Below are 20,294 nucleotides of genomic sequence, written 5' to 3'. Positions count from 1 at the left end.
CACAAATTTAACCCTATCGGATCCTACACACAACATGACCATAAACTTGGCACCTGAAACACACATAACTGATTACTAACATTACTTTGTTGGGTAACGACTCAGCATCAAAACTCAAAAGGACAGACAGACATTCTGTTTCACCACTCTCGCCACTGGGTCTGCGAGTGTCACACGGACCTGGTTGGCCTTCTTCTATGGCAGTGATTCTCGACTGGTGGGTCGAGGTTTTGAATGGGTTGCGGGTGTCTGAGTAAAAAAGAAAATAATAAATTACTTCTTTTTTTTTACAATGAAAAAAGACTTCAGTCTGAACCTAAATGACTTAAACCAGGTAGAAAGTGTGTAGAAATTATAATGCATTAACATTTTTGAATAATTTAATCTCAGATAAAAAAAATTCAATCATAGGATTTTCAATACAGTTATTTTGGTTGATTCTTCGTCAAGAATATGGGCAAAATGTTATTATTGGCAATGAAAGAGTTGCTACATTTACCATCAATATAGCATTAAAATAGTTTTCCAGATTGTATTTTGGCGAATATTTTTCGCCGTGCGAATGTTGGGTCACGACTGAGACAACCTGGTTCAATTTAGGTCCCAAGGCAAGACCAGTTGAGAACCACTGTTCTTTGTATTGTATTGGGCTCCCGAGTGGCGCAGCGGTCTAAGGCACTGCATCTCAGTGACTACAGTCCCTGGTTTGATTCCAGGCTGTACCACAGGTTGTATCTGGCCATGATTGGGAGTCCCATAGGGCTGCGCACAATTGGCCCAGCGTCGTCCGGGTTTGGCCAGGGTAGGCCATCATTATAAATAAGAATTTGTTTTTAACTGACTTGCATAGTTAAATAAAGGTTAAAAATGGCGGTCTGCAATTGCTTATTTGAATACATAGAAATGTTTATGAAATGCTAAATTAAAAGCATAGCAATGACATTTGAAGAATACTCTTGCAGGAACCCAAGGGGTGCTGGGGCGTCCATGCAGGACCAATGGGATACTCGAGGGGGGATGTTCATGAAGGAACCAATTGGATACTCGGTGAGGGAGGCGTTCCTGCAGATGCAGGAATGCCCCGAATTGTGGGCTGCACTTGCACACTATTGTTTGAGCCGGTAGGTGGTGTTATTTTTTTCTGCCTCCCCTCAGTCTCAAAAGTTTTATATGATGCTGTCTGTCTGTTTGCGTTGAATGAAGATGGCGACCAGTTCAGAGCGTAGTCCCCCTCCCTTTCCCGAGGACCTGGAACCGGAGCCTGACGAAGTTGGAGACCAAGACAGTGATGACGGAGAAGACATTTTTCTTGGCGCAGTGAGTGTCTGTTGTTGATTTCTTACTAACGTTATTATTTTGTCTAGAAAACTCGGCACTCCCAGGGTTGTTATCGAAGTAGCTAGCTACTGTAGCTGCCAAACATTGCTAACAAGGGCCTGTGAAATCCATTGGGTTCATTGACACGAAGCTATTAGTTAGCTAACTAGCCGGATATGCATTAACTGGCTAGTGCTCTCGTCTCCGGAGCAGCTAACGTTAACCCCGAGTATGGCGTGTCCTACAGTTAACGGTAACTTACTCCTTCAGGTCCAAATACATGTTATTTTCAGAGGTAGACTGGCTCTGGCAGCCAAAACAGCCAAATACTCCATATAAACGTCACTCGATGTTCAATTGCGATACGGTTCTAGAAACATAAAGCCCTTTACTTTCAAATCACATCAAAAATAATTTCACAAATACACTATTTAAACCTGCTATTACAGTTGCAGCCAGAAGTATTTTTCAGTCACAACACGTTTCTGGCGGCCTTCCACACACAGGTAGGCGTTCGGAGCATGCTAGATAGACGACCACTTGTGCTAATTAGCGGTTTTCCCTAAACACGCGCTGTAACATGGAGATATGGCGGTGTGGGAACACTAGCCCCAACTCTATAAAGGTGTGTAGTAATACATTTTTTTTAGTTAAACATTATTTCTCGCTGATATGAAAGATGCGTTCCTTATGTTTGCAAAACCGTACCGCAATAAACGCAAGCTTTGTGGCTCTTACAAAAGTCCCCGGGGAAGAAGATGCAGTACTGTACCTTGATCAATAGGCAGGGCAAATCCTTTTTTGGGGATTTTCAGGTATATCATCAAAATAAATAAATCACAGCACGTTTTGGACTAATTCAGCAGTGTTTACCTGAGTACAAAAGTTCATTTTTTTCTATACCTAAAACTTAAGTTACAAATCATGCTGTAGCTGCATCCGGTTGACAAGACCTAATGATAAATAACCCGATGTCAAAAATTTTTTTTAAGTGTCCAAGTCCTTAACCATTTGCGCTTTGTTACGGGGGTCACCTAAACAGAAACGCAACATTGACAAAACAATCAATTATCACGTTGAAATCAATTGCACGAGAGATGAGGTTGCATGTCCTATTAAAACTAACGCTGCTCAAAAAACACTCGGAATCTGAAGGTAGCGGAAGTGGCTGCTGAGATCGAATCAAGCAGCGCGTCGAGCAAAGTTGGTGAAGACGAATGTTCAGAATGGACAACAGTAGTATCGAAAACTGGAACAACAAGGAAATAATCTAAAAATGGAGTGGAGGATGCGTGTATGAATGATGATGAATCACTTCTTGTTGGGATGCGTTTGTTAAGGATGCGTACGTGGGAGACTGGTTTGAGATGTTGGAAATTGTGAAGAATGCGTTAGGAAAAGTGTAGTCTGTCAGTGACCAGAAGTGATCTGGTTTTTGATTAATTGTATTTCTGTGGAACAGAGGAATATTGCAGTGGGCCTCAAAGAATCCGGACAATAGAAGTTTTGAACTTTGGAGTAGAGCACCCTTCAAAGGAGTCATCTCAGTGGTGACGACAGATGTTCAGGTTGAATACCTGAAAATAATTCCTGGTGTGGTTGGTGCCTGTCTGACCTGCTGGGTGAATGGAGAAAACGGAAGTCTGTCGGTCCTGTTGCTTTTTGATTAAGAGCAAATTAAGAGCATGTGAAGCTGTAAAATTTAAGCTTGGTTATGTAAGACGCTGTAAGAGCTTTCCTCCCCAAACTACTTCAATGTAAGAATTTATAAAGGATTTTGCCAAGTATGTGCAGACTGATGTATGTGTGTGTGTGTATGTATGTGTGTGTGTGTGTGTGTGTGTGTGTGTGTGTGTGTGTGTATGTATATGTATATATGTGTGTATGTATATGTGTATATGTGTGTGTGTGTGTGTACATGTATGTGTGTTTACATTTTTAGGCATTTAGCAGATGCTCTTATCCAGAGCGACTTACAGTAGTGAATACATTTCATATATATATTTTTTTCCTTTCGTACTGGTCCCCCGTGGGAATCGAACCCACAACCCTGGCGTTGCAAACACCATGCTCTACCAACTGAGCCACACGAGACCCCACATGAGACCCCTGTTTATATGCATGTTTGTGTAGAAGGACCATGGCGTTGCAATTGTGATGTCAGCACAAGAACTGTTCGTCAGCAGCTTCATGAAATGGGTTTCTATGGCCGAGCAGCCGCACATCATCACGTGCACAGCCAAGCGGCGGCTGGATTGGTGCAGTGGAAACGTGTTCTCTGGAGTGAGGAATCATGCTTCACCATCTGGCAGTCCAACGGATGAATATGGGTTTGGCGGATGCCAGGAGAATGCTACCTGCCCCAATGCCAACTGTAAAGTTTGGTGGAGGAGGAATAATGGTCTGGGCATGTTTTTCATGGAAAGGGCCTTCCCCAAACTGTTCTCACAAAGGTAGAAACACAGAATCGTCATTGTATGCTGTAGCGTTAATATTTCCTGTGACTGAAATTAAGTGAAAGGGTTTGTCGAGATCGGTGTGGAAGAACTTGACTGGCCTGCACAGACCTCCACCCCATCGAACACCTTTGGGGTGAATTGGAACGCCGACTGCGAGCCAGGCCTAATCGCCCAACATTAGTGCCCAACCTCACTAATGCTCTTGTTGCTGAATGGATGCAAATCCCTGCAGCAATGTTCCAATATCCACAGAAGAGTGGAGGCTGCTATAGCAGCAAAGGGGAATCAACTCCTTATTAATGCCCATGGTTTTTTAGAATAAGATGTTTAGATAAGCACGTGCCTACATAGTTTATAGCTGCATTCTATGTGCTGTGACCCCCCCCCCCCCCCCCGCCCGCTCGCTCGTAAGACAACCCATGATCTACACAACCCATGATGTGGATTTATCCTGACAGTAGAGTACTTTCCTGAAAACATTTGAAAAGCTTTTGTTTGGCGTGAACTGTCCCTACCTGCTCCAAAGTTCCCCTGTTTTAGATTCTTGTGCAAACTTTTCTAAAAAATCTCTGTCGGTGAACCCAACAGCTTTGTCAGCTAAATTACTCACTCAGGGTGTAGGAGGGCAAGGCAAGTTTGAGTATAGGTCACACCCTGGAGTTTGCACATGTCAAGTGAACCTCATATTGCTGTAAAAGTACAGGAAGGGAGGCTAAAGCTCAGCCTCCAGTCATGTGAGTCTCAGATGTGGCCACATGCTCACTACCAGGAAGTTTTCCATAGAACCCAAGTTTGAATTCTTCAATCTGGCTTCTGAACGCAATATTTGATTCCTGAAAAACATTGAATTCCTCCTCTTAGTTGTGGGAGACATGTGTTTATCTGTGTAGACCTGGCAGACGTTTTGTGTTATTCCTGGTAAGTTCTCTATTTCTCCTGTGCAGTTAGACTCATTTTGATGTGGAATAATTATTTGTATTTGTTTTAAATCTCTTTGACTTTTATAATGTAGTTTGGGTGGAATTCACATGGATGTTAAATTGTAAAATGTGACGGAGACGTGTCTTTGTTGCTGCTGCAACCTTGCTTATTTGCATGATTTTAGAAATGCTGTTCTTTCTTCATCTCCAGGATAACCCATTGGAGATAAAGATGGACCCTTCGCTGTCTGCAAGTGACATCGCAAGTTCAACCAAACCACTGAGTGAAGCATCTATTGCTCCAGTGATGGACATCCTTAGTGAACCAGCAAGTGAGGCATCTAGTGCGCCAATGGTGGACCTCCTTATGGAACCAGAAAGCGAAGGATCTAGTGCTCCAATGGTGGACCTCCTTATGGAACCAGCAAGCGAGGCATCTAGTGCTCCAATGGTGGACCTCCGTATGGAACCAGAAAGCGAGGCATCTAGTGCTCCAATGGTGGACCTCCTTATGGAACCAGCAAGCGAGGTATCTAGTGCTCCAATGGTGGACCTCCTTATGGAACCAGCAAGCGAGGTATCTAGTGCTCCAATGGTGGACCTCCTTATGGAACCAGCAAGCGACGACTTAAAGGAGCCTCCCAAACCAGACATCGACCCATTGGCTGACATTATCAACGACGCTCCACTCAGTGAATTCAAAACACCGGTTGCTGTGATGACCCAGGAGCCACCGAGCGACCTCTTTGACGATGAGCCTAGCGAACTTTTCGCTGAACCACGACAGAGTAACACCGCCAAGCAACAACAAACTAGCATCTTCGACGAACCTGATGAGGATCTCTTCAGCGAACCACTGGGTGAGGCCTTGAAGAAACCTCAGAATGATGTCTTCAAAGAAGCACTTGCACCAGTGGCCAAAGCTAGCAATGTCTGCGGTCCTCTGAGTGACAACTACAATGAGGACCCCACTGATATATTCACTGAGGAGGCCATCACTTCTCTCCCTAGTGCAGTCAATACTGTTTCCGTCAACTCCAAGACCAACGGAGTCCACTCCGATGAGGAGGAACCTGATATATTTGCAGGTAAGAATTTACAGATTATTAATCATACATTGTAACGTGCTATATTTGCTGAGGGCTTGAAACAAGCAGTGAAATGAACAAAAACTGTGTATGTGCTTGCCATTAGGGCTGATAAGGAAACTGCTGTCTCAGCGTTGTGCCGTTAGGAAGAGGAAGGCTGGAACAGGAGGGTCCTTTGCTGACCCCTCACTCACATTAATAAACAGACAGAGTAGTACCTTCCTGGTGTTGATCATGAGGAATGTGGCCCCTCTCACGTGGACTCACACACTCACCTGACCAAAAGACTAGAGTGAAATATCAGTCAAATCTTCAATTGATTCTCCCATTGGCTTTTCCACCACAGTCTCAGAAAATATTGACAATATGATTTAGTCTGGAAGAAGAGTGCTTGTTGTCACTATTCCCTGACAGAGACAGTGCCTCTATTGTAGTCAGATCTTCCAGACCGTTGAGTGAGTTTGTGCCAACCAGCATGTTCGACAGGTAGAGTACCGATGCAAAGAAAATAAACAGGTTTGGGGTAAATTGGAAATGTGGGAATTGACTCCAATTAACTTAAATTTGAAAAAGCGTGACTGTCTCCAATACCATGAACTTTTAGTCTTACTACCCTCATCCCTCTCTTTTTTCTTCTGCTCCCCTCTTTCAGAAGCCACCGTAGAGCTGTCTCTGGACAGCCCTAGGAATGACAGAAAAAAGAAAGAGGCAGCCAAACCCTCTGCGTCTGCCCCTGCTCCCTCAGTCTCAGCAAGTGCTTCCAAACCGCAACCCAAGACCCTGGAGGAGGTACAGTACATTACAGTACGGTACAGAACTAACTAAACCAATTTTATTTTTTTTATTTTTTTTTGTATTCTGTTAATTCGATTTCCGTGACCTTAAGGGGTTTTAACTGCTCATTCACATGTGTTCACTCCCACAGAGCATCCCAACATGGGTATTCAGTGTTGTACAATTTAATTGAAAGGTCACTCAAAATACAGCTGTACATGCTTTTCTTCCACCACCTTGGTTATGTTAAGTGTATATTTGGAAGAGGTGTGAACTCGAGTCACAAATTTCACTTGATACTCGACATGATATAAATTAACTTCAGACTTGAGTCTCCGTGGATTACTCTACACGCATCAAGACAGTAGCCGCAGCATCCCACTTGCAAAACAAAATGTGCTAGTGAAACGCACACTCGGTCCTCTGATTGGACCATCAAACTGTCAAATCGGCATGGTCGTGTGAGCTAGCGCAATGGTTCTCAAAGTGGGGTCGCAAGGTTTTGGGGGGGGGGGGGGGGTCACGAGTGAAACTGAATGGGGAATTTTTCTAAACTTCAAATTTTTCTATTTAAATTCTTTATCTATGTGTGCGGGAAGGTTGTATCCATATATACATATATATATATATATATAAAATATGGGGATACAACCTTCCCAGCTCTGCAGAGTTTGCTGCGAAGAGACAGTACTGTCCATATGTAGCTTATTTTTGGTCACCGGTCCAGGAATGGCTGAAGAATTGCAACATTTACCTGGCGCTAACTCTGCAGATAGCACTACTGGGTGATCTGAAAAGTCAATCAATCAATAATATACTTTAATAATTTACAATCTGTAGAAATTTAGTATAGTAAGGTTCCGAATGTTTGTGAAACATCACAGCCCAGTTGGCAAATAGAAATCCAATATGGATGGTGTTAAGAGATTGCTTTATATATATATATATATATATTTATTTTTTTGCTCACTAACAAATTTTTCCCTGAAATGTCTGGCATCATATTTCAGCTCATGAAACATGGAACCAACACTTTTTTTTAAATATATGTTGCATTTTATATTTGTGTTCAGTATAGTTATTTTCTAAATTGTCTGTGTCCAACAATACATCATTACTATTTTGTATGTGAACTTGTTGTGAAAACATTTCAGATAATGGCCATTGACTGATTTGAATGACCATTTTGTCTCTACTATATGCAGTTGGAAGAGGAGGTTGAGGACAAATTTGAGCTGAATATCTCAATAACCAATCCAGAGAAAGTTGGTGAGTTTCACTATATTTCAGTTTTCTTCCTTTTGTGAAAATGACACCTATTATGATGAACCCTGCATCAGTGTTGTCATAAAAAATAAACAGCTTCCTCTTTCTCTCAATGTCTGCTGCTTCTCTTTTCCTGGATCCTCTCCTTCCTTTCTCTGAAGTGAGAGTGAAGGGCGTAGCCAGCAATAGAGCTGTAGATCTGATTGGTTCTTCCTGCCCACTGCTTTTCTAAAGACTGACATTTTCTAGTTCGTTCATGGTAAAGATATTGTAATTTTTAGTGGGTGTCCTCCAGTACAGTATAAAGTATACCCTTCTGTTACTCTGCTTATGATTGCTACCAAACTACCCATATCAATGCAATACGTGAAGGTCATATTTTTTTTAAACAAAAGTAGCATACAACAATAAAAGGGGTCAAACCAAGAAGTTTAAAACTGATGTTGGTTTTACCCCTTATTATAATTGGTCAGTTAATAATTGTCTTTCATTCTACAGGGGATGGCATGAACGCTTACATGGCCTACAAAGTCTCCACACAGGTGATATCACTGCAATCAATGAAACATTTTCTAAAAACATTTAGCCTTCTCCAGTTCAGTGTCTTCTTTACTCCTTAGCTAACACTTTGCATCTCCACTCCTCTCTCTTTTAGACCACGCTGCCCATGTTCCGCAGTAAGACGTTCACAGTGCGCCGGCGTTTCAGTGACTTCTTAGGCCTCTACGAGAAGCTCTCGGATAAACACACGCTCAACGGCTATATTGTGCCCCCGCCGCCTGAGAAGAGCATTATGGGTAATCTATAGTATACGCATAATTGGATACCTTGGGTTAATGTCGCTTTAGGCAGCAAATCATTCATCGTTTCTCAATGGGAGCCATGCATTTTCCACTAATACCCTAAATGACAATAGTAGCTACAGGGGGCGGGACTTGCCAAAGGATCCATTTTGGTTTGTGGGTCTTTGACCTATTGATGTGTTTGTCCTGGTTTTGACGTGTGTGTGTGTTTTAGTCTAATTGATTTGTCATGTTTCGAACAGGCATGACTAAAGTCAAAGTGGGAAAAGAGGACAACTCGTCGGCTGAGTTTGTGGAGAGGAGGAGGGCGGCTCTGGAGAGGTACCGTATTGGCTTTCCTCTTGAGGTTTCCTGTATCAGCAAAACGGTGATGGGTAGCAGCAGACTTGGAACCGTGATAGTATAACTTGCAGATGAGCACATTTTAATGAGCCATTGCATAGGGACTTGGTTTGTCAAGGTAGTATGCAAAAAGGTTGGGAGGTCAATTAGAAGTTCGGACTAAATGACTCCAATGTAACTGTAGTGAAATGTTTGGTTTTGTCATCCCAAAAGGTATCTGCAGAGAGTGGTGTTCCACCCATCGCTGCTGCAAGACCCTGATGTCAGAGAATTCTTGGAGAGAGACGATGTAAGCTCGGCGTGTGTGCGTGCATCACCCTCACACAAAGATACTGTTTGTCTATCCACACACACAAGAGGTGCTTGCCCTGCACTTGACCCATTTAATGTCTCAGGACCCTGCTGTCCTATTTTCTGTTAAAATGCTTGACAGGCTTTCTGTTACATTTTCACACGCTAAGTGATATATTATCCCAAATTGTTCAGACTTGTCATCCATGTGTGCATCAGGGTTGGGGTCTGATTCAAGAATTTCAGGCCGTCCATTTTCAATTAGGATTTTTCCATACGTGAATTTGTAGCCATGTCAATTGACTGCCTGAATTGACTACAAGAGACCTGACTGCAAAGCGTTTTGCTACGTTGTGCACTAATGAATGCCACCCTGATGTGACTCTTAAGGTGTGTGTGTGTGTTGTAGATGCCCAGGGCTCACAACACCCAGGCTCTGAGCGGCGCCGGCTTCCTGAAGATGATCAACAGGGCTACAGACTCCCTCAGCAAGATGACCATAAAGATGGACGAGTCGGATGTGGTGAGTCTCCCTCCACTGACCACTGTGACACACACACACACACACACACACACACACACACAGTCTTCGTTTGACTGGGTGCGTTCATTTTACCTCGCCCGTGGCCCCAGTGCGGAGTGTGCTTATTTTAAAGTGAAATCTCCACCCACCCAGGCGAATGGACCCAGCGTCACTAAAACTAATGCACCCACTATCTTGCACAATAGATACAACCGTTGCGCCTCTAATGTGCGGTTGCCTGTGTCATGCTGTGTTACCAGTGGTTTGAGGAGAAACTGCAGGAAGTGGAGGCTGAGGACCAGCAGCTGAGGAAGCTCCACATCATGGTGGACTCTCTGGTCGGACACAGGAAAGGTACGGTACAATGGAATACAAGTGTTTTATCGGACAGACTCACAGACGGACACACAAGGCTATAAGCAGTGCATGGCCACCTATTGTCTGTGTGTGGAATGGAAATGTCTTCTTGCTGTCCCTTTTTCCCACCAAACTACACACACACAATAGGCTTTAAGCGGCACATGCTTAACTCCCCCGCTCTACTTCCCCCAGAGTTGTCGGTAAACACGGGGGGCTTTGCCAAGAGCGTGGCGATGCTGGGCAGCTCGGAGGACAACACGGCCCTGTCCAGAGCCCTCTCCCAGCTGGCCGAGGTGGAGGACAAGATGGAGCAGCTGCACCAAGAGCAGGCAGCCAGCGACTCGTTCTGCTTCGCCGAGCTGCTCGCCGACTACATCCGCCTGCTGGGATCTGTCCGGGTACCTACAGAGAGTCAATGGCATAACACAGGCTGAGTCTGAAAATGTTACAAGCTGTTAAATCCTTGTTTCCTCGTCCTTTTTTCCTCCAGTTCTTTCCCCTTTCTCAAAGCACATTGGAGGAAGAGGTCGGAGGTAAGGGCGCTTTGAGAGTGAGGTATTGAGGAAACAAGGACGGAGGAAGCGATTTGACTATGACTAGAGTTGTTGCGGTGACCGTATTACCACGACACCGGCAGTCGTGACATGACCGCAGTAAAATTCCATGTGACCGTGGTATCACGGTAATCTCCTCTTATGCATTCTGGACATGTTGGTAGTACCCAACTTGCTAATGACCATCAGGTCCTAATGACCTGGTACTTTTTGCTCTATTGTCCCTCTAACCACACTGACATCAATGCAAATGCAATCGAAAATAACATCAAACACTTATCAAAACATGATTTCAAAACTTACCTCACTGATGTTTAACAGCAGGTTGAAACAGTGTAAAATATGGTTGTTGTGGATGTTTCAAAGCCTAACAAACAAATGTCATATTAAATTGGGTGAAAATATGATCACTTGATGAGAAAACAGCTGAGGCAAGGAACGGAGCGCAAGCTTTTTTCCAAACTTTCTCAAATCATCAATAGCCTATAGTCGCATCAGGCAGCCCATATGTTTTGATTTCTAAAGACATTAAGGTTCGTATCATTCGCAACTAAAGTTGCCAAATACCTCTAAATCTAGCTGAGGAGTATTTCTGTCTGTAATTAAAGCCCTTTTGTGGGGAAAAAACTAATTCTGATTGGCTGGGCCTGGCTCCCCAGTGCCCAGTTATGGGAAATCCATAGATTAGGGCCTATTGAAGTTATTTCAATTGACTGATTTCCTTTTATGAACTGTAACTCAGCAAAATCTTTGAAATTGTTGCAAGTTGCGTTTTTTATATTTTTGTTCCGTATACAATAATGGCACAGGACTTTAAGCATTTCTTAACAGACCTATGGCATGGAGCGTAGCCAGATAACATACAGTAGGCTAACTCATTCTGTTCTTCTGAAATGCATTCTCTTCGTGTTTCTTTAGACCTGACTAAAATAAATGTCTTTTTTTTGATGGTGTGTATATTACTTTTTTTAAATGTAGATGTTCCAAAGGCATGCATGTGTGGAGGCCTAGTGACGCTAAACGTGCTTGTCAATTATCGTGAAACCGTCAGTCTTTTGCATGACAATAACTTGGCTGACAAAATGTAATGACTGCCACAGCCCTAATAAGAGCAACGTTTTCAGACGCAGCTATAGGCAACGCACCATAATATAACTGTCACCCTGAGATGAGAGCGTTAAACTGTGTGCGTTTCTGTCCTCAGGCCTCCTTTGACCAGCGGATGAAGACGTGGCAGCGCTGGCAGGATGCTCAGAACATGCTGCAGAAAAAGAGGGAGACAGAGGCCAAGCTGCTGTGGGCCAACAAGCCTGACAAGCTGCAGCAGGCCAAGGATGACATCACTGAGGTAGAGCGCTGCCCAATACCTGTCTCTCAGGGTTGTGTTCATTAGGCACCAAATGGAAGAAAAGGGAGGGAATACATAAAAATTGTATTAGGAATGTCTAATTGGATTTTCCGTCGTAAAGCATTCTGAATTGTGCCCTAATTTCTCAGACTTTAACACACGGTCAGGAAGTTCTGTTGCAACCAGACCAAGTACAGTGAGGGGGAAAAGTATTTGATCCCCTGCTGATTTTGTACGTTTGCCCACTGACAAAGAAATGATCAGTCTATAATTTTAATAGTAGGTTTATTTGAACAGTGAGAGACAGAATAACAACAAAAAAATCCAGAAAAACGCTGGTCAAAAATGTTATAAATTGATTTGCATTTTAATGAGGGAAATAAGTATTTGACACCCTCTCAATCAGAAAGATTTCTGGCTCCCAGGTGTCTTTTATACAGGTAACGAGCTGAGATTAGGAGCACACTCTTAAAGGGAGTGCTCCTAATCTCAGTTTGTTACCTGTATAAAAGACACCTGTCCACAGAAGCAATTAATCAATCAGATTCCAAACTCTCCACCATGGTCAAGACCAAAGAGCTCTCCAAGAATGTCAGGGACAAGATTGTAGACCTACACAGGGCTGGAATGGGCTACAAGACCATCGCCAAGCAGCTTGGTGAGAAGGTGACAACAGTTGGTGCGATTATTCCCAAATGGAAGAAACACAAAAGAACTGTCAATCTCCCTCGGCCTGGGGCTCCATGCAAGATCTCACCTCGGGGAGTTGCAATGATCATGAGAACGGTGAGGAATCAGCCCAGAACTACACGGGAGGATCTTGTCAATGATCTCAAGGCAGCTGGGACCATAGTCACCAAGAAAACAATTGGTAAAACACTACACCGTGAAGGACTGAAATCCTGCATCACCCGCAAGGTCCCCCTGCTCAAGAAAGCACATGTACATGCCCATCTGAAGTTTGCCAATGAACATCTGAATGATTCAGAGGACAACTGGGTGAAAGTGTTGTGGTCAGATGAGACCAAAATGGAGCTCTTTTGGCATCAACTCAACTCGCCGTGTTTGGAAGAGGGATGCTGCCTATGACCACAAGAACACCATCCCCACCGTCAAACATGGAGGTGGAAACATTATGCTTTGGGAGTGTTTTTCTACTTAGGGGACAGGACAACTTCACCGCATCAAAGGGACTGGGGCCATGTACTGTCAAATCTTGGGTGAGAACCTCCTTCCCTCAGCCAGGGCATTGAAAAGGGGTCATGGATGGGTAATCCAGCATGACAATGACCCAAAACACACAGCCAAGGCAACAAAGGAGTGGCTCAAGAAGAAGCACATTAAGGTCCTGGAGTGGCCTAGCCAGTCTCCAGACCTTAATCCCATAGAAAATCTGTGGAGGGAGCTGAAGGTTTGAGTTGCCAAACGTCAGCCTCGAAACCTTAATGACTTGGAGAAGAGCGGCAAAGAGGAGTGGGACAAAATCCCTCCTGAGATGTGTGCAAACCTTGTGGCCAACTACAAGAAATGTCTGACCTCTAATTGCCAACAAGGGTTTTGCCACCAAGTACTAAGTCATGTTTTGCAGAGGGGTCAAATACTTATTTCCCTCATTAAAATGCAAATCATTTTATAACATTTTTGACATGCGTTTTTCTGGATTATTTTGTTATTCTGTCTCTCACTGTTCAAATAAACCTACCATTAAAATTATAGACTGATAATTTCTTTGTCAGTGGGCAAACGTACAAAATCAGCAGGGGATCAAATATTTTTTTCCCTCACTGTATATACATAAATCACGTGACACGAAAGTCACTGTTTGACTAATGCCAATAAAATGCACCTGTTCCTCTTTCAGTCCTCCAAAAAGTGATGGCATCATTGTGCCTTTCACCCATTGCCCACCACTAGAATGTTTCTTAACATTGATCCTTAGGATCCACTGTGTATACTGGATTTGACTCCAACTGTACACATTAGCATGCAAACCAAATGGTAAACTAAAGGGAAGTAAATGTGCTTTGCTTACATACCAAATGTGCCTCCTTTCTCAACTCCTCTCTTTCTTAGTGGGAGGCCAAGGTGACTCAGTATGAGAGAGACTTTGACAGAGTTTCTGCTACAGTTCGCAAGGAGGTGCTCAGGTTTGAGGTAAAACATTTTTATTCTGGGGGGTGGGGGGTTAGATGCTGGATAAGATGAATAGCAAAAAAATGTATTACTTGTGTTGTAATTTTTTCTAACAGAAAGAGAAGGCCCGTGATTTCAAGAAACAGATTGTCAAATACCTTGAGTCTCTGCTACAGTCGCAGCAACAGGTAATAGTGTCTGCTCATTGGAGTAAACCTGGGCCTGTATTCATAAAGTGTCTCAGAACATGAGTGCTGATCTCGGATACATTTAGCCCTTTCATATGGACAGGGGTATTTTATCCTATTTAAGCACATACTGAGACATGTTTTGAATATGGACCCTATTAAATAAAGACTCGGTCAGATACATGACATAACGCATGAGTTATTTGGTATTAGAAGGCAGTTTCCAATGGCAAGAATATCTGAATTGTTTTGGGAACATGGGTGACAATGTTCTTGTACTTCTCCCTCTTTTTAGCTGATAAAGTACTGGGAGGCATTCTTGCCAGAGGCAAAAGCAATTGCGTGATGGAGTCCGCCAGCCAATGGAAAGAAAGAAGAGGAGGCTGCCTTTTTTTTATACACTTTACCTCTCGCCTATAAACCAAGAAAATAACCAGAGAGTGCGCTGCAAAGGGAAATTTGATTCGTTTTTTAAAATCATCCTAAACCTATAGCGCTTCATTCTAACTGTTGTATTAATAATTGTATATTTTCATTTAACCTTCCACATATATTTTCTAAATGGTGAAAACAAACTTTAGCTCTTTTGTGATGGTATGGATGTGAGGGCTGGGTGTCCTACTTGCGTATGCAATGTTAATGATTCCATAAGTTTCCACTTCAAAACAGGAGAAACCATTGTTCTCAGTACAACATCCTTATATTAACAATAGATTTTTTTACACATTAGCATTGTTAATCATTCACAACAGAGTGCCCATCACACAAAACATTACCCACTAGGCAGAGTTTCTGGGGCTTTCAAGGGGACCTAGTTGAATTAAATGCCCAATTCCAAATCAAACACCAGCACCCTACTCCCCATGCACTTCTTAAAAATCAAGATAACAGATTGGGTAGAAGTAAGCAATAACACAGAACATCCACCTAGTCTTCCAAAAGGCTTGGCGTTATTACCACATTGCTATTGTGGCTGGGGGTCCATTTGGAATTGAGTCAAAGACACGTGTGGAGCCACATTCAGCCTGTATAATTTGGGAGGATCTTGAGATGTTTAATCACAAGTCGGTAAAATTTCTACATTGAGTCAAACTTTTTTTTAAATTATTATTATACATGATCGGTTCAATCACTGTGGACATGACATCAACCCTCCAAAATAAAAGTCAAGAAAATAAGAACCAAGGTTGATAAGTATTTTTCACAATGTAAAAAGTTGAAACCACGTTAGTAACTGTTAAAAGTACTTCTGGTCTGGGCTTTTGAGGCTGATCTGTTAACACACCCCTCATAGATTTGGGAGTTGGTCTAGCAACTTACGGTTGTATATGGTTTGCTGTGAGCTGTACTTTACAGTAGGCTCTCTGCACCTCTTGAGTCACTGGTAATACAGTGGGAATATATAAATGTTTTACTTCATTCCACATGGAAAACACGTTAATCATTTCAATGGAAGCTGTCTCTCTATATAAGTTATCGCAGATTGTGATTTAATTTGGATGGCATTGGATTTGGGGGGGAAATGAAACTGTTTCAAGGAAATACTCCTACATCAAAAGGGCAATCAAATCTTCTCAACATGCATTGTAGTTTTCACTTTGCATGCAGTTGATGCATGAGGAACACATCCATTAAAATGATCAACTACCTGTATTCCTTGTGGAACAGAGTTGTTACTTTCCCAGAATAAAAGGTAGTGGGTCTTTAATTCAGTAGACTAGCTAGTAATACAATTGGGTTGGTCATTCTGATTGGGGGAAACTTTCTGGACCAAACAGTTGATCATGATTTATTGGCTCAGATTAGAGCCATGTTTAGGCTATATACATATGACTAAGTCTTTCAGTGCTTATCAATTAGTCTAAGAACATGGTCCTCAAGACGCTTGGGTCAAACAACACCTGTTAAGATTAAAGATGCACAAATCATAATTGTACTAGTCAAGAGAAACAAGCAAGACTCAATGTATGGGATTTTGGGATGTAAACCATCCCAACCTGGAGGATGCTATAGACTGGTTGTTTTGCAACAAAAGGACGCGTGCGCAGCTATGGTGCAAAAGAGATGGGGTCGGCTTAGTTTGTTGACATGTAAACTTTATTTCGTCTTCAATGTTTATTGAAAACGAATACATTTGCACGATGAGCACTCAAATGACATCGTTAGTTGTTGGTTAGCTATCTAGCATATACGTAACGTCAAAATACCTCAAGACATGGTATCAAGAACAAGATGAAACGAGCCCCATTCGAGATGAAACGAGCCCCATTCGATTCTCCACAAGCCCCATTAGAAGCGTGCGCATCGTTTGACGTTGTCAGCTAACCCTTCTATAGTGCAATTCAAATGCTTCTTCTAACTTGTTGGGATGCATTTTATTTTAGAGCATACAATATACTGAGTTTTCTTTTATATATGTTTATGTAAACCATAGGCAAATACACAGATCACGTTTCTTCCATCATTGTATTACCACTTTAAGAGAGACACAAATCATTGGTTAAGGCAGAAATAAATAAATCAATGTTATACTTTTACATATAAGGCGACTAATTTCCAACACTCTCAATGCTGCTGTCAAATAAATTATCATTTTGTTATGACAGCCCTATTAATCGATCCCACTTCCATTTCTCTATTTTGGATTAGCATTTTTATTTTTTTCTTAAACTCAATTGCGGTAATGGCTACACAAAATATGATACCTAATGGGGATGTTTGTAATTCTAGTTGGCAGCTCAGACACCAGAGTTTTTTTTTAAAACTGCCGTAAATGATTGGAAATAAAGTTGTTTGAAGAAGAAGAAATAAAGTCGTAAAATTACCCGTTATTTATGTCCCCTTCATGTGGCAATACTAATAAAAGGCTACTGTATTCTGGTGTTCCTGTGGTAAAGCATTGGCCCAGGTGTTCTGTTTTAAAGGTCCAATTTTATCTCTTCATCAAATAATTTCTGGGTAACAATTAAGTACCGTGCTGTGGTTGCTTTTGACCATCACCTTCCTAATATTGAGTTGCACCCACTTTTGTCCTCTGCACAGCCTCAAATCTTCGGGGCATGGACTCTACAAGGTGTCGAAAGCGTTCCACAGGGATGATGGTCCATGTTGACTTCGATGCTTCCCACAGTTGTGCCACGTTGGCTGGATGTCCTTTGGATGGTGGACCTTTCTTGATTAACACACAGGAAACTGTTTTTGTGTGTGTGTGTGGAAAACCCCTGCAGCGTTTCAGTTCTTGACACTAGTGTGCCTGGCCACTACTTACCTCGTTCAAAGGCACTTAAATCTTGTGTCTTGCCCATTTACTCTCTGAATGGCACACATACACAATCCATGTCTCAAGGCTTCAAAATATATTTTTAACCTGTGCTCCCATTCATCTACACTGATTGAAGTGGATTTAATGGGTGACATCAAGGTTTAATAGCGGTTGGAATCCAATATGTTGCACTGCTGCCCCCAACTGGAATATAATATAAGTCCATTATACTTTGATACAAAAAAAATTTGTTTAAAAAACCAACTACCCCATTCCGCTACTTTGATCTCATCTGCTCCTGCACCATGCCACCGGCCTGGGAGGACAGACACCACCGCTCAACACACCCTGTAAATCTTCTGAAGTCAAATGTACTTCTCTGCAGCTACCAACATCTTTTCAGTGATTTCTGCAGTACAGTTGATAACCATTGCTATGAATGCGAAGAAGCCAACGTTACTGAAATATATATCACTCGTTGGCCTATCCCTCTGTGCTGGCACAGATCTCCTACTCACAGGGATCCTCTCAGGATCCCTCACCCTTGACCCATCCTCCTCTACTTTCTTCACTGCCTCAGCATTCGACAACTTCTGCACTACTCTGGCCACTTCAACCTGCCTCTTTCGCACCGGACACTTCTGATTCCCAGCAAAATGGACACCCCCTACAGTTGGCACACACAACTTAATCCATTGAAACTACACACTCCTCTGTCCTATGCCCTCCTGAACACTTCCCACATCTTGGAATCTCCCTCCTACACACTGCTGCAACCTGTCCATAAATGTTGCACCTGAGACATTACTGTGGATTAAGCAGAAAATCTCTTACAGAAACTGATATTCTAACATGACTTTATTGGTAAAAGACACTGACTCAAAACGACTGACTGTGACTCTTGTTTCACCACGCTCACCACCGGGTCTGCATTGCATCAAACGGCAGGCGTCACGAACGCCAATCTTCAAATTCAATTGTTCCACCTCCACAATTAACACTACCCCAGAAATCAGTCACTCCTTTCAGTAGCGCCCTATTCCTAAGCGCAAAACAAGAAACAGATGTTGACCAAAGTTGAGTGACATCGCGCCTGCTCCATCTGGGCCGAAAAAACAAACATATCACAAGACCCCTACAAATGGATCCACTTTCTCCAGAAATGTCGCTCCTACTGTACCAGATTCTCCTTTATCATGTCCATCGATGCCAGGATCGGACTCCGAGCTTTTCACCACACCTTCCACCTCACTTAACTCACTTCACTTCCATTTCACCTCCAGAACTCGGTCTGGCGTACCCCTCACTCTGTTTGCACTGGACACCAATCTTCTTCGACACACCTCCCTCTTTTCCCGCCATCTTCAGCAGATAAAGACTCAACCTCTTCCTCTCTCACTCTTCAACCTCTTCTTCCTCTCTTTCCTTCCATTTCTCCTCTGAAAACCAATTAAATGACTCCTTGTGAAAATATTCCACTTGTCCACATCAACCTCTTTCTTGCCTCCTCGACAGAACTTCTCTACTACAACTGACAGCTCAACAGGTGACATCAATAAGGGATCATAGATTTCAGTCTGTCATATTCCTAATGTTTTGTACACTGTGTATATAAAACACAGTAATCACGTTTTTGACTGCACTGGGCCTTTTAACCTATTAGAGGATGTGTATAAAGCTATTATATTGACCTCAGGCTCACACACCATACTCCGAGACACTAGTAGGGAACTGATCCTTGGTTTGAAGCCCTCACACTTTCACTGTTGCTTATGTTTTTAGTCACATTACTTTTATAAGCTCCTCTTTAGCCTCAGTGTCCTTTGCTTTTAGGTTGAATTGCTAAAACTAGACTTACTGTAGGAGTAGTTTTGTTGACGTCAGTCTATCTTTGCAACTCATCTGCCAACATCACATTAGGGTTATGCACATACAAAAAAACCCTTAGGCTATTGACTGAGCAGCCCAAGCTAGCTGACTATTCAGGTGGAGAAATACCTTTCCTCCAACTTTCCCTTTACTCACTTCAGGTCAAGTCTAAACAAGGCCTTGGCAGGCAGTATGTCTTACAAAAGCTGAGGGTAAATTATTTCCCAACAACGACTTGTGGGTTTATAGTCCAAGTTCTTTACTGTAAATCTTTTTACGGGAACCTTGCCTTGTTTATCTTTAACTTAATTTATTTTTTACAGCCACTGTCACCTCAAGGACATAACTTTTCTCAGAACTCTGGTGAAATAAAGCCTTTTAGAAGATATTATTTTAATTAGTGTGTTATCAGAGGCTCCAAACAGATCAGATTGTCCATTATACAAAGCCCGGCCTCAGATGGCCAATGACCACATAGCTGAGACTAACTTTCTTTTTGTGCTGTTTTTTTTTATTTGCTGATGCTGTGACTTCTACTGCAGTAGTTGTGTGGGTACAGCTAATGTTATCTTTGTTCCTACTATACTCTAGCCTTCTGTTTTTTTCTGGTTAACCAAGTGTATAGCGCAGCACAATGCCCTGTTCCTCAGAGTTGCTTATGTGAGCATTATTTCCTGCTTGGATTGAATAAGCCCAAGTCAGCAGAGGAATACATGAATGAGGAAGTCACAGGATATCATGTCACACCATGTGATTCTCATTTATCATTTTCTATACATAGAAAATAATGTCATTGG

General features: G+C 42.5%; 1 protein-coding gene across 3 annotated transcripts; it reads left to right on the top strand.

Moving 5' to 3' along the window:
• Positions 1-1,108: 1,108 nt before the first annotated feature.
• On the top strand, positions 1,109-17,190 carry snx1a (sorting nexin 1a). Of its 3 annotated transcripts, none has more exons than XM_029758413.1 (15): positions 1,109-1,317; positions 4,908-5,784; positions 6,437-6,588; positions 7,764-7,827; positions 8,323-8,366; positions 8,480-8,621; positions 8,870-8,948; positions 9,183-9,258; positions 9,670-9,783; positions 10,044-10,137; positions 10,336-10,541; positions 11,902-12,045; positions 14,119-14,199; positions 14,295-14,366; positions 14,662-17,190. In XM_029758413.1, the coding sequence occupies exons 1-15, from the start codon at positions 1,198-1,200 to the stop codon at positions 14,710-14,712; spliced, it is 2,316 nt and encodes a 771-aa protein (XP_029614273.1). In that variant the 5' UTR covers positions 1,109-1,197; the 3' UTR covers positions 14,713-17,190. The 3 variants fall into 3 exon arrangements, with proteins under 3 accessions (XP_029614273.1, XP_029614274.1, XP_029614275.1); XM_029758414.1 differs by having other exon boundaries at positions 1,110-1,317; positions 6,437-6,573; XM_029758415.1 differs by lacking the exon at positions 1,109-1,317 and adding an exon at positions 4,562-4,694.
• Positions 17,191-20,294: the final 3,104 nt, after the last annotated feature.

The sequence above is a fragment of the Salmo trutta genome, chromosome 7 (genome assembly GCF_901001165.1).
Source record: "Salmo trutta chromosome 7, fSalTru1.1, whole genome shotgun sequence".
NCBI classification, from domain to species: Eukaryota; Metazoa; Chordata; class Actinopteri; order Salmoniformes; family Salmonidae; genus Salmo; species Salmo trutta.
Note: the sequence above shows the minus strand (reverse complement) of the source record. Positions and strands in the feature narration are given on the sequence as shown.